Genomic DNA, 18,652 nt, shown 5'->3' with positions numbered 1-18,652 from the left:
TCAATTCAAGTTAACTTGGTAACTTCCTGCACACTGCTCTGCTGGAACTGGATTTCATGGATATGTAAATATAAAAGTTTTATACTGCCTCCACAGATCATAATGGAGCACGCAAAGCAGTTTAAAAGAGTGCACTTGGGCACCACACATAAAATATAGTATATAACAGACAACAAAAATACAAATTAAAAACACTTATCAACCACTATACTTAACATCTCACCACTCCCCACAAATGCCAAATAAGGGGAAGGCCATAACCCACGATCTAATGCCTCTCTTTACCTAACAATCTCTGTGCTATCTCAGTTACCTGCACACAACTCAGAATTTAACGCCAGACTTCATCTATACCTATTTATATATCTATACATATCTATCTATCTATCTATCTATCTCAACCACCTTGAGCACTCAGTTAAGGTCTGGGGAGGTGGTATAAATATATATATATATATATATATATATATATATATATATATATATATATATATTTGTATACAAAAACCAATAGCAGCTACTCAAAAATCAGTTACCAATTATATACGCAGAAAAACCTATATAAAAGAAGGAACCCTTTATCTGTTCTTTTAAATTTGTAATTAGTTGATTTTTATTTTAATTCCTTAAAAATAGATGAAAAGCCAGTTCATAAACCCTTTAAACATTCTACCTTATGTAGCTGTATTATACAGGCTGATTTGTTTCAGTCATCACTGGCAAAATCATCCTTATTGATTTAAATAATGTTCTATTGTGCAAACCCTTTTGTGCTCTCCTATGAACTAATGTTTCATATCAAAAATGTATTGTAAAGCCTCTTTGGTACTATAAGGCCTTCTCATATGTATCTCAATCATGTCATAATGTTTCATTTCATTTTAAAAAAAATAAACACTCTACAGCTTGTATATTTGAATATAAACATCCATCTATTTATAAGTGGGAATGTGGGAATCTGAGTTCAGCGTTCTGAGGAACAGGTCCTATCCTGGATTCTGTGGATATCCTTCAAGGCCTGTTGGTTCTGCCATTTCAGCTGGGCCTTCTATTGCAATGAGTGTTGAGGGGCCAAAGGGCTCTTCCCAGGCATTTGCCTAGTAATTATCTGGGAGGAGGCATTGACACAACTACCTATGGGAGATCCTTTGTCCTTCACCTGCGTGACGACTGAAGAGATTATGCGTATGAAGGGATGGTTCATTCATATTTTGTTGGGAAAGGAAATACTGATCTTAATGAGCTGCTAAAAGAAAAGCAAGAGTATGTTTTTTTATTCTGCTATTGTCTTTGCTATGGAATCCCATGACTCATCCTGGTGTGTATTTTAATGTTGATTGACTGCTGGTACCCCCAGAAGAATAAAAGTTGTAATAAGTTGAATTGCAGGTCATTGTGTGAGATTCTTATTATAGTATCCTTGGGTTGGTTGTTTGATGTTTACTGGTCTGCCTAGGGATGATCAATAGAGAAGAAAGAAGATTTATGTATGGGGGACGTATGGTGATCAGAAAGCAGAAAAGTCTGATTTTAAGTTTCCCTATCAAACAAGATATTTTTATTCTGTTAAGTCTCAGAACCAGGCCCAATCTACCTCCTTACGTGACCGTCATTTTTTCAACCCAGGGAGCTAGTGCCAGGACCACAAAAACCCAGCATCAGGACTCTTATTTTATGTGCCTTTAGAAGTGATTCATTGCTATAGGACATCTACAGCCCAATTAGTGCCCTACTATCCTTATAGGCAAATTTTAAAATGAATGTGCATGCACCCATACACTTGTGTATTGGCGCTCAAGCAAAGATACGATGGAATTTTAAATCATGCGCGCACATGTTTTAAAATACATCAACTGCATGTAAATATGCTCCTAATTTTAGGAGGTTACTTGAGCACAGTTAGCAAACGTCTTCCATAGGACTTTGTCAGCTTTTACATGCGTACATAGGCAGATTTTAAAACAAGCTTGCGCGAGGGACAACCTAGTTTTTCCAATTAGTCCAGTTAATATCACGGTCTTGCAGACCCCTCTGGTTCTTCATCCTGCACACTCCCCCAATTGACCCAGATCCTCACCCTGTCCTGTAAACCCTAAAACTCGAGATCCACAGACTTTCTCCTCATCTGGAGCAGCTATAAAGTTACGCGAATAACAAGCCGATGGGTACCACGGTCTCCAGTTTTAAAATAAGGAGTTACACATGTAACTGTTGGCCCTGCCCCGGAATGCCCATTCCCTGCCCCTTTTCTGCCCTCTTATGTTTGATGTGTGCACCGGTATATATGCGCTTACTTTGCGGCTTTTTAAAATATGAGTTGCTCACACTTGGCCCACTTACGCGCGTAAATGGCCATTTTCGCGCGAGCAACACTTTTAAAATCTATCTCTATGTGAGGCAATTTGCCCAAACTAGTGTTTTCTTTTTTCATTATTTTGTAGAATTTTTTTCCATCTCATAAAATCCTGCTCTTTTGACTAAGTATCTAAATCATAGGTTTACAACGTTTGCTAATTTAAAAAAATTCTCTGTCTCAGGTTAAGAGAAGAGATTTAATGCACCTTTAATACTGATATATTGCTGAAGTCACAAGAAATGGTTTTCCTTCTCTGGAATAATCTTAGAGGGATTCTTAGTAATGTTGGAATTTGTGATTATCTGTTTGGAAAAATTAACCTTTCAAAATGCTTGGAACTTAATTACTAGAATGTTATCAAAGGTAAATTAATGGTACATTAGTGTTCATGGTCCGATCTCTCACATCAAGAAGATCAATAATCGACAAAGATCGACAGGATTTCCTGAAAGTGGCACTCACTTAAGTTCTCTAGGAGATGTTTGCAGTCATCAGTGGCCACATCATGCACCATCCGGCTGCATTTATCTTTCTGTTCAATCTCCAACCCACTATGGTTACAGAGGATATCTAGGCAGTCCTGCAAAGATATGGAACTGTCTCAGTTGCAAGTGAAAAAAGTTAACATATGTGCAAAGCCCCAGATGGACCAGTGATGCCTGGGACACTGATTTCAATTGTTTCAGTTGAAAGGTCATTTGCTTATGAAAATATGGGGATATTTACAGGACAATTTTCATACCTTTTTAGATAAACAGCTATTTATCCAGGTAAAAAGGAATCCCACCGCCCTTAATGTGGGTAAAAGTATGCATGCAGTTCACAGTGTAGAAGCTTTTATTTGCAGTGGAAAAGGGACAAGATTAGGTCAGGGGAAGGAATTATGCGCATGGACTTCATTTTGAAAGACCTGCGCGTACTTTTCATATGCACATTTGCTTGTACACCCAAGTGTTCAACCCTGTTTCTCCTAAGAAAGGCGATAAAGCAGTAGTTATCGACCTGCCCTGGAGGCACCCCTAACCAATCAGATAGGCACAATGAATATCTCATGGATATTCATAACAGATCTCCTGAAAACCAGACTTGCTAAGTGTGCCTCCAGGACAGGAGTGAAAAGCATGGGGAGGATAATATTCACCCTCTTTCTAATTCTTTTGCACTCATGCAGAACAGGGGCTTGGCCATGACTAAATAACTGAATCCTTGAACATGTAAAGAGGTCTATGATTTCCACTCCTCAGTTGCAGTTTCTCATGGATATTCATAACACTTGCGCGCGCAGGCAAACACCACCTTACGGATTTTCCTTGTAAAATGTGGCTGGCGTGCACCACGTGGTTACAAAAGTACGCAGGTACTTTGCACCTGTTCGAGAGCAGAGGCAAAGGACGTAAGTGGAAGCACAAACAGATTTCAAACTGAAGCCTCTGCACGTACTTTCACTCCCCCGATCTGACTCTGCCCCTTTTTGTGTGGGTAAAAGTACCTGTGCTGCGAAACAGTGAGTACTTTTACCTGCATACGGGGCCGGGGGGCAATAATCAAACCAACTTTTGTGTGACTATTGCCCCTTCTACTTAGGGAAGAGATGGTGGAGGGAAACCACTGTCTTACTGCTCCTGAACGAGCAAAGATAACACTACAGCAAAATCTCGCTTCTGCACCTTTGTGGACAGACTCATAAATGTATTTCATTGCTTCTTTGATGGTTTTGTAATTTTCTGTTTTCCTTACGTAATGTGACTGATTTCCACGGCATAGGCTTTGTTTTCATGTAAAGTGAAAATGAAAAGAAATAAAATAAAATGAATAACAATCTCTCCTAAAGGTTTCTCAGTGCATAAAATGTGATCAACATTTAAATTAATTTTAAACAAGAAGTATAGTACTCTCCTCATTAAACTTTACTGTCAATAAATTCAAAATACATTCATTTTCAATTTCCAACATTCTTCAAGCACTCTGTTTAAAACACAAATGCAGTGCCTTTCCCACTCATTTGAGAGAAAGTTGAACGGGGACTGTGCTGTATTTCACTGCCAGCATAAACGGGTTAGGAATCTTTCACTTGGCAAGACTGTGTTCAAACATCACTGAATATTTTAGAGAGAACTGGATAATTTCATGAACACAGAGGGTATTAATATATACAGCGATGTACTATGGCACCATATAATGTAATGTGCTATGAGAGCCAGAAGAAAGCTGAACTATATGCAAGTCCTTTTAAGTCTAAAAAACGATAGGCAGAATGCCCTGAACTCAAAAATCTCCATGCTCTGCTTTAGCTTGCAACTACAAAGAACACCGTTCCTCCTTTCCACCACTCCGAAGCTGCCAGCCAGTGTCCTAGCAGCCGAATATGCTGTCATGGGCCTGTCCCAGGAATGGAGCAGCTAAATTGTGTTAGCATCATCTCCGAGATATAACACTGTGAGGTCCATGTTTAAACGTTATCTGGCTAGGCAAGTTAGCCGGCTAACTTAGCTGGGATATTTAGCAGGGTGGTTGTGCCACTGAACATACCCAGAGAAACTTATCTGGCTAGCTAAAAGTTATCTGACCAACTTCAGACCTCCTCAACAGCAGGTCTAGCTTAGCCAGCTAAGTAGCAGATTCACTAAGAGTTTTCCCCATAGACACAAAGTGGGAGAAAAGCCTTAATGAATCTGGCCCTAAGTTAGCTGAATAAGTAGAGCCTCCTAGTTATGTCCCATCTTGCCCACCACTCGATTTTTAAATGTCTGTGAGCTACTCTGCCCTGCCCCCTCCACCACCTGCACATAAAGCAGGGGCAAAGTACATGGATGCTTTCAACGAGCACGTTGCACTCATTAGTTTTCAAAGAGGAAACATGGGTGGTATCCCTTTGAAAATTTGTGTAACGAACATGCATTAAAACCACCCATATAGTTTGCAACTACATGGATGGTTGAAAATTGCCCCCCAAAAGCTTTTAGGGGCAATTTTCTAATGCCCCACTTAACAGCACAGGTTGGGTGTACAGACTTTACTGTGGAGTTTGAAAGTGAACTGATGCGCAGAAGTTTCCTTTCATAATCCTGCCTGAATTAACTGGGTATGTGCCAAATTGTACATGTGCAAAGTTTCACCAGATCTAACCAGGGCACAACTTGTGCATGTAAACTCGCAAGAGTACTTTTGCAAATACAAAAGTATACTGGTAAATCCTATCCTGGCTCTAACTTCAGCCCCCATACCCCCCTTCCCCCCCAGGAACTACTACTATCAGTTTGCATAACAGTATGTGCAGAATATGGTTATGTGCATACTTGTATGTGCACTGACCCCCGGGCTATGTTTCTACAGCCATTTATGTGCACTAAAACGTGTTTCATGTGTACAAATACTTTTGAAATTCAGGCCCTTAAAAAGGCCTGAGGTGGAACAGAATGCAGATTTTTGTTAATGTAGTCAGAGTATAAATAGCTGATTGTATGTACAGTGGAAGGAATTATACAGTGCCTGAGGTATTCAGCAGAAGATGGTGGGTCTTAGCAGTGGTAAACTACAAGAAATTTAAAGCAGCTCCCCTGCTTCAAGAGAGCCATCCATGAGTCTCCTGTGACTGCCGGCTGCAGGACTCGTCTTTTTTAGCTGAGCGATCGGTCATCTGATCACCTGTTTTGTTTGCATTTTTGGTTCGCTATAATATATAATCTGTTAAAAGCCTTTATAACACAATCACAGCCTTAGCTAGGGTCAGCCAGCAGCTTCATTTGAGGAGTTCTCATTTTGATGTGGTTTACACAGTATCCGTACTATTATAATTTTGTCCAGCTGGCTTTTCTCTTTCCTTCCTCCCTTGAAATTATGCCCAGAGGAGTGCTCTTCCCACTCACTGCTCCATGCAGATGTCTTTATTAGATGACTCCCTCCTTGGATTTTATATGAAAAGGCAGTATATCAAATAAACTAATTAACTAAACAACTAAAGCCTCCCAAAATGCAGTACCCACCCCAAACAGGTTTTCCTGGGGACACCACCCCAATGGTTTTGGCCCTGCCACCTGGCACCCACAGGAGGAGGTGGCCATCAACCCAACTTGTGCAGGAGGAGGCAGTGACCTGTTCCAAGGGAGAATGCCGCTGATAGTGTGGTCCGGCCTGAGGGTCAGGAGAAAGCAGCCTATCTGCATGGGGACGTGAAGAAGGCTGTGGGGGTAGCATGGCAACAGTGGGAATGGAGGAGAGAGGAAAATCAAGCCCCGGTTATCCTAGAGCCTTGGTGGATGGGTAAGAAGGCAGTAAATGGGGATATGTGAGCAGGAAGGAATGAAGGAGGGAGATGGGGGTGGTGGAGCTTGATTAGAGTGAAGAAGAGATACAAGGAGAAATGGATGGTTGGGTTACGGGGGAAGGGGAAATTTAGGTCTGCAGATGAACCATACCAGTCAAGCGTATAGAAGCCAATATTTTTTATGGGGGTGGAAGATATGTAGTTTCAAGTGTTTATACTAGCAATCATCACTTTCATCTATCTATGTGCTATCACTGTAGATATAAATACTTCAAACTACATCTCCTTCACCCTTGAAAGTACAATCTTCTGTACACCTGGATATTTGGGCTCCCTTCATCGCCTACAATTTTCTGGGAAGAATACTGTGAATGCAAATTTTACTAGCTACAAAGTTTGCTAATACTGGACCATATTTTTATCAGACTTATAAGGTAATTTTCAAAGGAAAATATAAATGAACCCATGTAAGTGCACTTAACCCCGGGTAAAATCTATTGACAATTCAAAAGCATATATTGTAGCAATTTTCAGAAGCCTTTGAAAATTGCTACAACACATGCACTTGAGTTGTCAATAGGTTTTATCCACATTAAGTGCACTTAACCTGGGTAAAAGGGCTTTTGAAAATTGCTACTACAGTATGTTTCATTTACATTTTCCTTTGAAAATTACCCTGCTTGTTTTCTAAAGCACATTTACAAAATTACCCTGCTTGTTTTCTAAACCACATTTACATCATAGACTTCTAAAATGCTGCAGATTTCTACAGAACATTGTGGGCAATTTATAGCCTGCTAAAGGCAGAGCCAAACTTTCTGTGGGCATCTGTAATTTGTCCACAGAGTGCTTGGAGGAATCTGGAGCATTTAAGCTGTCTACATTATAAGGGTCATGTACTTCCTACTATTATACAGTGTAATCTTGCAATTGATATATGCCCTTTAGTTTTCTTAAGTTAAAATTTTACTTGTGGACAAAAGTTGGGCACCAACAAAATCAAAAGGTTAGTAAGCTGGTGTTTGTGCCCAGTTCTGATAGACCACAAGTTATACCCCAAGATTCAATTTTTCAGCAACTCCTGTGAGGGAATAATTTCTGCAGGAAAATATTGTGCAAACAAAAACCACATGCAAAAAAAACCCGAGTGGTATTTGTGCCCAATTCTTCAAATTTATGAAAGGGTTCTACAGCGCATTTTTGTAGTTTTTGCTTGCACAATTTTTGGTCTTCTGAGGTTGCAAGCAATTAAAGCCTGGGGCAAGAAGACACAGCATTTCAAAACTGTAACAGTAAATTGGCTTACAGTGCTTTTTGCATTTTTTTTTTTTTGGCCTTACTTTTGCCAGAATCTGAAATGTGGCCCTAAATCAGGAGTGACTTCAGATGAGGAGCATCCAGTATTCTGCAGAATTCTATGGACCACTCACCAACAATTAATCTTGTGATGCCCAGGAAGGAGGTATTAGGGTGATGCCCAGCCGAGAGGTATTAGGGTTGAGAAGAAACAGTATTTTTACAGAGGTTAGAGTAGGGCTTCCCAAACCTGTCCTGGGAACCCCACAGCCAGTCGGGGTTTCAGGATATTCACGACGAACATGCATGAGATATATTTGCATACAATGGAGACTCTGTATATGCAAATATATCTCATGCATATTCATCATGGATATCCTGAAACCCTGACTGGCTGTGGGGTCCCCAGGACAGGTTTGGGCAGCCTTGGGTTAGAGTATTGCTACCATTTCCTCTTGCAGACCATTATGAACATGCAGTGCATTCATTCAGACTGGGACTGGGCTAATTTCTCACACTACTGTACTGGGAGCCGAAGGCTTCTAGCCTGGTGCCAAACAAAACGCCTAAGATAATCTTAAAACATCACTAGGATCTTCCTTACCCATAGGGAAACAGAAACACTTGAAAAATCAGTTTGATTTTCCTGCAGTCATTTCCCTACAGACATTCCAGTAAAAAAAAAAAATCCACAATACAATTCTGTACTATGAATAGGACATGATTGTGTGCAAAGGTCTATGACTTCAACACAGGAATCAGCAGGATGAGATGGTGAAATAACACAAAAAGTACTGGCAAATCTCCACACACTTTAAAGATACCAAAGACTATATAAAAGAAATACACAACAGTATAATGAGATTTAAGTAAAACACAAACTTTAAAATCTGCATAATCACTGCAGTTGTTTTTTAAGAAATAATATTTTTTTTTAAGACAAAGATTAAATGTACATCTGAAAATAAAGTTGTCAGGCATTCAGAAGAGTAGTTGCTTAATCTGTAGCCCACTGCCAAAGATTTATTAATCTGGACAAACCTTAAAGCCCTTTGATGCTGCTATATGGGCAGCAGTCCAGCCTTCTTTGTCAGCATGGTTGATGAGGTCTGCAGAAACGACAGGCTTAGCTTTACTGATGTCCATATCCACTCTGCGTTCCAAGTCAGAGAAGTCTGGCTCGAGCTCCGCATCACGAACAAAGCTTCCATCCCCTGGCAGTCCATAGTACATAAGAAGCTTAAGGCAGTCAATGTTACCAGAATCCACAGCTGCATGAATTGGTGTCCAGCCATCCTGGGGGAAAATAAAAAAAAGATCCACCCACACAAGTCATGCATCTTTCTTTTCAAACACGGAAAAGTGATTTGTGGTGAATCGGCACCATTCATGTTTTCATTAGAATTCTCATGTGTAATTTTGAGTTCCTTTTGTGAACTTGTGGGTGGCGGTAGTTACATTTACCATCACTGAGTGCATCAGTAATCATGGAGTATTTTAAGACTCCCTTTGCATATGAGCCCAATTATACACCTCTGAACACTGCAAGTAAGAAACTTGGTTGTGCCCCAGGAAGGCCGAAGATAAAAGTTGGAATGGCTCAACCTGCCCTGCAACAGAAATCTTAAAAGATCCCGTTAGCAGGCACAGACAAGGAGAACGAGTAATTTTACTTCTTCTAGCTTAAGTTTGCAAACAGGAAATGAAACAAAAGGTTTAAAATCAGTATTATATTATAGCGTGTTGTGGCACCTTGAGCAGTCTCGGGCTGGCCAGAGAATAGGCCCAGGCTAGGCTCTGGCTTATCTTTCATACATTTTTTTTATTAATCAGAGGAAAACAAAACAGAGGCAGCTCTGTGCAGGGCTGAAACAAAAGACAGGAATGTAATTCATAGCACCTCAATCTGGGCCTTCCCTAGGCTCCTTCTCTTCTCAGGGGCCTGACTAGTTATTCCCCTTCCCTAGAAACGCACCCTAAGAACAGGATTCTCTGCTGTTTCAGGTTTTAAGGTAGACCGAGCCAGATCTCTGGTGCCAGTCCTTTAAGGTATTCTGGGGTTTTCTCCTGTATACCCCTTCACAGTGTATATAATACAAGGACTCCCTGCACCACCAACATATTTTATTTAAATGTATTAAAACATTTTTTTCACATCTCTGTTGACTACTGGAGTTCAGTACAACTTAGAATAGTATTTTCTCAACCAAATGAATGCTGTTGTTAATAAGTAAGGTGGCCATTACTAACAGGTGACCAATAAAACTACGGTTCATAACAGAAACAATAAAATAATAGGCTTGACCATGGAACAACCGCCACGATAGAGAGACTGCGTTGTGCTTCTGATTAGACTTGCATTCCCAGTGCAACCCTTTTGGACTCTTTTGCTTACACTGGTTACTGTGCATCGCTCTGCTCCAGCCTCCAATAAGAGTTTCGTACATTCATTATTTCCATTTCTACAAGCCAAGTACAGAGGGGTCTGTCCTCCTTCAGCGGCATGGTTAACATCAGCATCGTATGCGAGTAATAATTCTGTACATCTAGAACGGTGAGAATCAAGGAAACACAAGACAGAGCAAGTCAGCTTACGCAATGTCACTCGTAAAAGAGAGCCCTGATTGAATATACAATATTGATAAGACTATGTTAGTCTAATTACCAAGCTCTAGTTTCTACAAGGCAAAAAAACACAGATTTGTTCATTATGATATCTATTTGGTTTTCTAGCACTGGGGTTTATTGTTTTAGTTACATTTATACCAGTAGCTTATGAATAGTAGGTTTCCATGAAGGAGGTTTCAGTCACTTACATGTTATCTGCCTACACACAAAGTATGCTCCAGTGTCAAGCATTAGATCATCTTTGTTCCAAACTTGAACCACTGTGAGTCATCAATGAGAAAATAGAGAGATAATTGATTTTCTCAGAGTCTGGCCCAATTATAATTGAAAAGCTATGGCTCTTAGTTCCATACACTATCCACTTACTCATATCTCCCATGAAAATAAAAACAAAACCAAAAAGAAAAATAAAGGAACAGCAACTTGTATTGAAATGATATTTATAATTCACAAAAGATCTCAGTGTTTTTCAAATACATTAATGAAACGGCTAGAAAGCATGGCACCTGGATTGCAAAACAGCTTTTGAGGTGCAACAAAGAGAATGAACAATGCCATTATCACTCAGTGATGGCTGAGTAAACTGAAGCACAAAGTTACAGGCAGGGATGTGAAATCATAAATATCATAACGTTTTCTTCATCAAAACATTCTGCTAACCACAGCACCAACTATAATGCATGTTATAAATACATAGGCATGAATTTTCAAACCACTTATATGCGTAAAGTTAGCATATCTGTGTGCATATAGCTTGTTCTCATGTAATCGTTATTTTATAAACATCAAAAGTATGCACGTGCTTTATGCTTCACACACACATATACATGTGAATAAAGGAGCGGTCTAGGGGCATTTTGGGTTGAGGCCAACAGTTACGCATTTAGGGCCAGATTTTAAAACGTATGGCGGGTGTAGATTTGTGCGTGCAACCCGGCGCGAACAAATCTACGCCCGGTTTTATAACATCCGCGCGCATGTTATAAAATCCGGGGTTAGGCGCACGCATGGGGGTGCACACTTGTCACCTTGCGTGCGCTGAACCCTAGGGGAGCCCCGATGGCTTTCCCCGTTCCCTCCAAGGCTGCAGGTGGTGAAGCAAGATCCCCATCCAATATCCCATATATTCTGGAAATTGATTTTGTCAATCTGCTCACACAGACCTTCAAATAAGGTCTTACCTTTCCTAAGGTCCATCAAGACCCTCCTTCCTTTGACTCATGAACTCCATCCTAACTCCATGCTAACCTCCAAACGATTCAATTTCTTTAAAGATTTTTTTTAAACATCTGCAAATTAAAAGCACTTAACTACAAAGGGTGCAGTAATCGATACACCTAGAGTTCCAAATTTTCAGGTACCTCTAGGTGTTTAGCAGCGAAAGAAGTTTTTTGGACCCTGAAGAAGATATTCCTTTGCAATGTGGCCACGTTGGGTCCCTGAAAATTTGGAACTCTGGGTGTACCGATTGTGGCACCCTTTGTAGTTAAGTGCTTTTAATTTACAGATGTTTAAAAAAAATCTTTTAAAAAATTGAATCATTTGGAGAGTAGGATGGTGTTGATGATTATAACTATGGCACCTCACAGAAACTGGCTTAGAGGTAGCCACGAATGGAATTAACCTCCATCCTCTAACATTTTCAAACTTTTTAATATTATTAATTTTTTTACTACTTGTTTAGAGCAGATATGTGAGGGAGTGATTTATTTATTTGACTATTTTGGTAATTAATTCCTGGAGTGGAGAGTTATTTGATAAGGTTTCTTAATATTATAATATGAAATATTTTCTGAATTCACTTAAATGAGTGTTATGTTATGCATTGGGCTTATTCAATACTGTATTCTAAGTTATGTAATTTACAATAAACTAAAGTGCTCAACTGTTATGTTGTAATCCTGTGTTATGATGGCCACTGGTAGTATTGTCACTCATAAGAGGTAAGTGAAAAGAGCAAAAAAGAAACTTGGCTTCTACTGTATGGCTAGCAGGACTTCCTTTTGATTGATCAATAATGCTAATACACCTGGGAATGAAGGCTTACACTGGTTCAAGTCGTGAGCATAACATTTCCTCACAGTGGCCACCTAACTTTACTACTACTACTAATTAACACTTCTATAGTGCTACTTGATGTACCCAGTGCTGTACAAAAAAACATACTTATGACAGTCCCTGCTCGGAAGAGCTTATAATCTAATGAAGGCAAACATACAGGGCAAAAGAGACTTTGGAAATTTCATTTATTAAGACAATGGTAAAAAATGTAATTAAATGAGGCTGTAAACTGGAGAATCAGGAATTAAGATTTAAACGCAGCCTTCTAAAAGGTGGGTTTTTAGATGGTATTTATATTAGGCAAGAGAGACAGAGCATGACGCACCAACTCAGACACTATAGACAATCTGAGGATTCCAGGAATTCCCCATATGCTTGAAATAGACTTTCTGAGTCAGTAAAATGCATCAATAATAATAGCTGCTATGTTTGTGTGCTCGTGGTTGAACATGTTAAAAAAAAAGAGGAATTTACTATGTTCCCTCTCTAGTGGTTTACAAAAATCAAGCATTCATATAGCAATTAATATTTCTTGTTGAATGGCATCAAGGCACAAGTTTACAGGGCCATCATAACACCCCAATGGTAGAGCTAGTCATTTCTCTCACCCACATACTTTGGGTCATGTATAATCATCGGCCCACAGTTCATATTTCAAATTTTTAAATTTTTAATGCAAATAAAAGCAGTCACTTCCCTTATTATTTAGCTCTTGAGTCCAACCACTGAAGAAAACCTGACATACAGAGAAGGGCAACCAAAATGATAAAGGGGATGGAACAGCTCCCCTATGAGGAAAGGCTGAAGAGGTTAGGGCTGTTCAGCTTGGAGAAGAGACGGCTGAGGGGGGATATCATAGAGGTCTTTAAGATCATGAGAGGTCTTGAACGAGTAGATGTGACTCGGTTATTTACACTTTCGAATAATAGAAGGACTAGGGGGCATTCCATGAAGTTAGCAAGTAGCACATTTAAGACTAATCGGAGAAAATTCTTTTTCACTCAACGCACAATAAATCTCTGGAATTTGTTGCCAGAGGATGTGGTTAGTGCAGTTAGTGTAGCTGGGTTCAAAAAAGGTTTGGATAAGTTCTTGGAAGAGAAGTCCATTAACTGCTATTAATCAAGTTTACTTAGGGAATAGTCACTGCTATTAATTGCATCAGTAGCATGGGATCTTCTAGGTGTTTGGGTAATTGCCAGGTTCTTGTGGCCTGGTTTGGCCTCTGTTGGAAACAGGATGCTGGGCTTGATGGACCCTTGGTCTGACCCAGCATGGCAATTTCTTATGTTCTTATGTTCTTATGTTCTTATGCTATGTTTCGAGCAGGATGGCGCTGCATCAGGGGTTAATAAGGTAAGTGACTGTTTTTATGTTGTAGTGACAGACGAGGATGTGGACCCTTTGCCCAAGGAGGAGTTGGCGCTACCTGAGAGGATGAACCCCCGCAGGTCCCTACTGTCGGGAAGTGAGGCCAAGTTGAAGCAGGGGCTGGCTGGAGCTTCACCAATACCAGCCCCGTTCCCCATGAGTTGAGCCTTTGGGTGCATAGGGCTGGCTGGTCTTAGGTGGGCCCCTGCGAAGATGGTGGATTCACAGCTGGAAGAGTCGTCCGAAGTAAGTCCAGGATCAGAAGCCAGAGAGTCGCTGATAGCCAGTCCGAGGTCAGAAGCCAGAGATTCATCGATAGCCAGTCTGAGGTCGAAGCCAGAAGAAACACTGTAAGCCAGTCCGAGGTCAGAAGCCAGAAGAATCACCGTAAGCCAGTCCGAGGTCGAAGCCAGAGGATCCATCCATCAGGAACAAGGATGGGAAATGGAGCAGGAACAGGAACAGGACTCGGAAGGCAGGAGCAGGACTCGTAAGGCAGGAACAGGGCTCAAGAAACTCACGCAGCTCAGAAGACTCCACAAGTGAAGCAGACTCGTTGCCAAGTTGTCTGTCCTGGGTCGCTGCAGGGAATTTAAAGGAAGGGGGCCCAACGTAAACAGGAAGGGCCAGCGACGTCTCCCTGCCGTGAGCCCTTTAAATTCATGTGGAGGATGCGCGCGTACGCCTAGGGGCAGAGCCAAGATGGCCGACGTCTCGGCTCAGGAGGAGGACGCTGCAGTCCTGGTGGAGTGGGAGGATCATAGGCCCAGCCGAGGCTCGGGACCGGCGTGGGAGCGACGGAGAGTGGAGTCGGTAGGCATAACATTTTATTTGCATAAAAAAAATAAAACATTTGAAATATGAACTGTGGACCAATGATTATACAAGACCCAAAGTATGTGGGTGAGAGAAATGACTAGCTCCACCATGGCGGGTATTATAATTGGCCCTGTAAAATTGTGCCTTGATGTCATTCAACAAAAAATATTAATTGCTACATAAATTCTTGAATTTTGTATTTTATTATTGGTGCATTCAGTTATCTGACCCTCTTTAGTGGTGCCAGACAGAAAGTACAGTTTGAAGAAAAATAACAGAGCTACTACCAATTAACTAGTAATAAGTCTTCCTTATAGTTGATTGAGCAAAGTATCGTGGTTGCCATGTTAGTACAGTTAAATATGTAGACATGGGGGTCAACAAACAAGTGTAGATAATATTGCTTTGTTAGACTAACGTAATACATCTGTGACTATCTTTCAAGAGCTATAGTCCTTTCATGAGAACAGTGAACAAACAGAGCAGTTACAGAGGATTTAAAACAGTAGAAAGTCAACTAGGCCTTAGCTTGACTGCATTTGTCATTACAGCTCAGTAAACTGAATGTGTGTGTATGTCTGTGTGTGTCGGGGGTGCGGGGGGCAGGTGGGTGCTGGGGAGGGAGAAGTCTTTGACTGTAAAACTTTGCAGTTGAAAATGCCTATATCAGATAATGGGTGAGAAAGCCAATGTCCTTTTAGGGCAGGATTTTCAAAGCTCTTTACACGCATAAAGCCCTTTGTTATCTGCATAAGTGATGCTCTGAAAATTAATCTGGGAGTTGTCTCTGTAAAAGCACAGACAAAGCTCAATTTAATGCTTACAGTACTTTACCTGCAATGCAAGTAGGCAGTCTGGGGGACAGAGTTGGGGGCTGGGAAAAAGATTTACGTGCATACTTTGTATTTTCGAAAGCATCCATGTAAATCTACATGCAGAAAGTTACATCTGCTTCCAGCAGGCTACAACTAACTCTCTGTGTGTAAGACCCGGTGATGAATGTCTGAACCCGCATATTTTCAAAGCCAACTTATATGCATGTGTGCTTTGAAAATTCAGGGTAATGTATGCGGATTCTTTAGCTTTATGCAGGGGGGTTGAAAATTACCCTTATTAAGTCCTTTGTTTCAAAGTGCATGATCGTCTTTCGTGCCAATGTTTTGCATTCTTGTGTCCTCCTAACTGGTACAGCTGGAGGCTGCTAGATCAGAAAGCAGCTAGCCTTAGCTCTGGCTGGACACAAACTCATTTACATCCTTCCAGTACCGTGCCCCTGCATTCCATTCCTATCCACCCCTCTCTTTTTCATTTGGAATATTCTTGCTTCCTTGGCTTTTTCTGCACAACTATGTAAAATCAAAACAAGACACATACTCCCTAGAAAAGAAAGGATTACGGGACAACATTCCACAAGACTACTCCCCTTCTTGCTTAGCAAATCACTTACTTGAAATGTCCCTGAGCAGCAGCCGAACATAAGGCTGTAAAGCCATTTTTATCAGCAGCGTCAATTTGTGCTCCTGAAGTCAACAGCAATCTCACACAGTCTAAAAAATGAACAGAAACGGATAAGCCATAGAATTCAGTATCAAAAAGAAAGCGATAAATTGCACAGCTTAGTTTACATTGCCTGAAACTCAAATTTTTTTTTGTCATGTGATACCAGGCTACAGTAGGATTCTGAAAGATGAGTCCTCATGACCATTTTTCTTACCATTTCTATTGTATTCTTTTTTTTTTTATTAAAGAAGTAAATATCTATATCTATCTTCCACTCTTACAATTATGGAACAGGCAAGTGATGACCCAAAATTATTGTCAAGTGAAAGCCAAAAGCAGAACTATTTTCAACAATGTTTTGAGTAATTTAGTCAGATAGATACATGTTTTCCCCTTTGAGTCTAATTTCATTCCTAAGTCCTACTAACACCTGAAGGTTCTGAATGCATCTCCTCCTCAGTCACGCCTATCTCGTTGGAGCCCATTAAATAAGGGGAAGGCTGCACTCTGCTACAGAGAACTGGGTTCAGTTCTTGGTGCAGGTCTTCTGCTCAGGTAGCAAAGCCCCTGGGGGAAAGGGAATCATAATCATTGGGAAAGAGACACCCCTCATGGCCGGATTTAAGGCACATGGTTGAGGGTTTCCGGAAGGAGCCTCCAGCTGAAGATTGTTGCTTCAATAATAGGACTAAAGGAAGGTAAAAAGGGATATGGGGACCAGATCCTAACCCTAATGCTGACTGAACTGGAAGTCTAAAGGAACAGGAGGAAACTGCCAAAAGTGATCCAATTACAATAAAATCTTAAAATTGCAAATTCAGTTTATTGTGCGCACAATATAATGTTTCATTGTATGCTCTGGGAAAAAAGGAGCTTATTAATTTGTTTTGTACCTCTTTTGAAATGGTTGTTTTAATTTCACATTATTCTGTGATGCAGCAGCAAAGATATGCAAATTTTGAGAACAAGGCTCAGAGCTGTTGTGGAGTCTCTTGCCACAATTTGCATATATTTGCTGTTTCATAAGCAAATGTCACCCATTTTCATTTTACCAAGCCCACCTGCGCCCCTTCAAGACAACATAACATTGATATATAATATCTAAACATCAGAATTATGACAATTTAGTAAGGAGCAAACTGAAACAATTATGCCATCACTGTATAGTTTACTTTGGTTACCAATATCTTATTTATTTTATTTAGTTTTATAGCTTGACTTCATAAACACTCATAATATAATAACACTCATAATATAATAAAATATGACAAGACACACCCAGTCTAAATATCCACAAAAGCACTACTGTTAACCAACTAGCCACATAAATGTCAACACAAACCACAAGACTCTAATTAGCGACATTACTCAATATAGGATACAGAGCAACCTAGATCAATTTAACAAGCGCAATTCATAAAAGCCAAATTAAAGCATAAAGTCTTTATCATCTTCCTGAAGACAGGGAGACAACTCCAAATGTTTGGGCATGCATAACAAAAAGTTCACCTTGTACCCATCAATTTAACATCCCCCATAGAAGCTAGTTCAAAAAGGGCTTCATCTGAGGACCTGAGTTCGCTAACTGGTACATAGGGAGAGAACATACCTCTCAAGGAACTGAAGACACATCATGAAGAGCTCTATATGTCTAAATAAGCACTTTCAACAAAATATGAACAATCATCGGCAGCCAGTGAAGGTCCACTAAAAGGGGGTCAAATGTTCCCTATTGTTAAGCTCAGTGATCAACCGTGTAGCATTATTTTAAATACTTTGAATGCCATACTCTACATGGCAAAATAAACACAGTAATCAAGTCTCGATAATACAAATGCTTGAACCACTAAAGTCAAATCATGCTTGCGTACTAATGGGAACAATTGCTTCAACACATAACGATAATATAAACTAGACCTAATGAGTGCAGACAATTGATTAGATATCCATAGTGGCTGATGGAAACAGCTGAAGGCCATCCAATACAATGGAAGGAATTGAAAAAGTTAGTGATGGTTTCCCCACCCAAAGTATCTCAAACTTTGAGGGATTTAATTTGTTTATTTGCCTTCATCGAGACGGAATGTTGAACCAATCACTTAGGTTGATTTTCATCACCTCTCTGTTTCTACCCAAACATTTGTATATTATTAGTGTACATTACAAAAAACAGACCTGAGTCCCTAATTAATCTCACCAATAGTTGTAAATACAGATTCAATAACATGAGTTAGCCATTGGCCCCCTGAGGGACCCTGCAAGTGAGAGGGTGAGGTGAGGATGAAAATCTGCAAGAACCACTTGTTGAATATGGCCCTTCAAACATGAGAAAAAACTATTCAAACAGCAGTTATACC

The 18,652-nt window shown here is 40.3% G+C and overlaps 1 protein-coding gene across 4 annotated transcripts in view; it reads right to left on the bottom strand.

Moving 5' to 3' along the window:
• The window catches only part of CTTNBP2 (cortactin binding protein 2), a 373,947-nt gene that overhangs the window by 107,375 nt on the left and 247,920 nt on the right, over positions 1 to 18,652 (bottom strand). For all 4 annotated transcript variants that reach the window (XM_029617221.1, XM_029617222.1, XM_029617223.1 and 1 more), the window contains 4 exons: positions 16,243 to 16,342; positions 10,312 to 10,462; positions 8,958 to 9,212; positions 2,819 to 2,936 (listed from right to left, as the gene is read on the bottom strand). In XM_029617221.1, the coding sequence (XP_029473081.1) occupies positions 2,819 to 2,936; positions 8,958 to 9,212; positions 10,312 to 10,462; positions 16,243 to 16,342 (624 nt within the window). The remainder of the gene's footprint in view (positions 1 to 2,818; positions 2,937 to 8,957; positions 9,213 to 10,311; positions 10,463 to 16,242; positions 16,343 to 18,652) is intronic.

This window comes from Rhinatrema bivittatum, chromosome 9, assembly GCF_901001135.1.
Source record: "Rhinatrema bivittatum chromosome 9, aRhiBiv1.1, whole genome shotgun sequence".
NCBI classification, from domain to species: domain Eukaryota; kingdom Metazoa; phylum Chordata; class Amphibia; order Gymnophiona; family Rhinatrematidae; genus Rhinatrema; species Rhinatrema bivittatum.
Note: the sequence above shows the minus strand (reverse complement) of the source record. Positions and strands in the feature narration are given on the sequence as shown.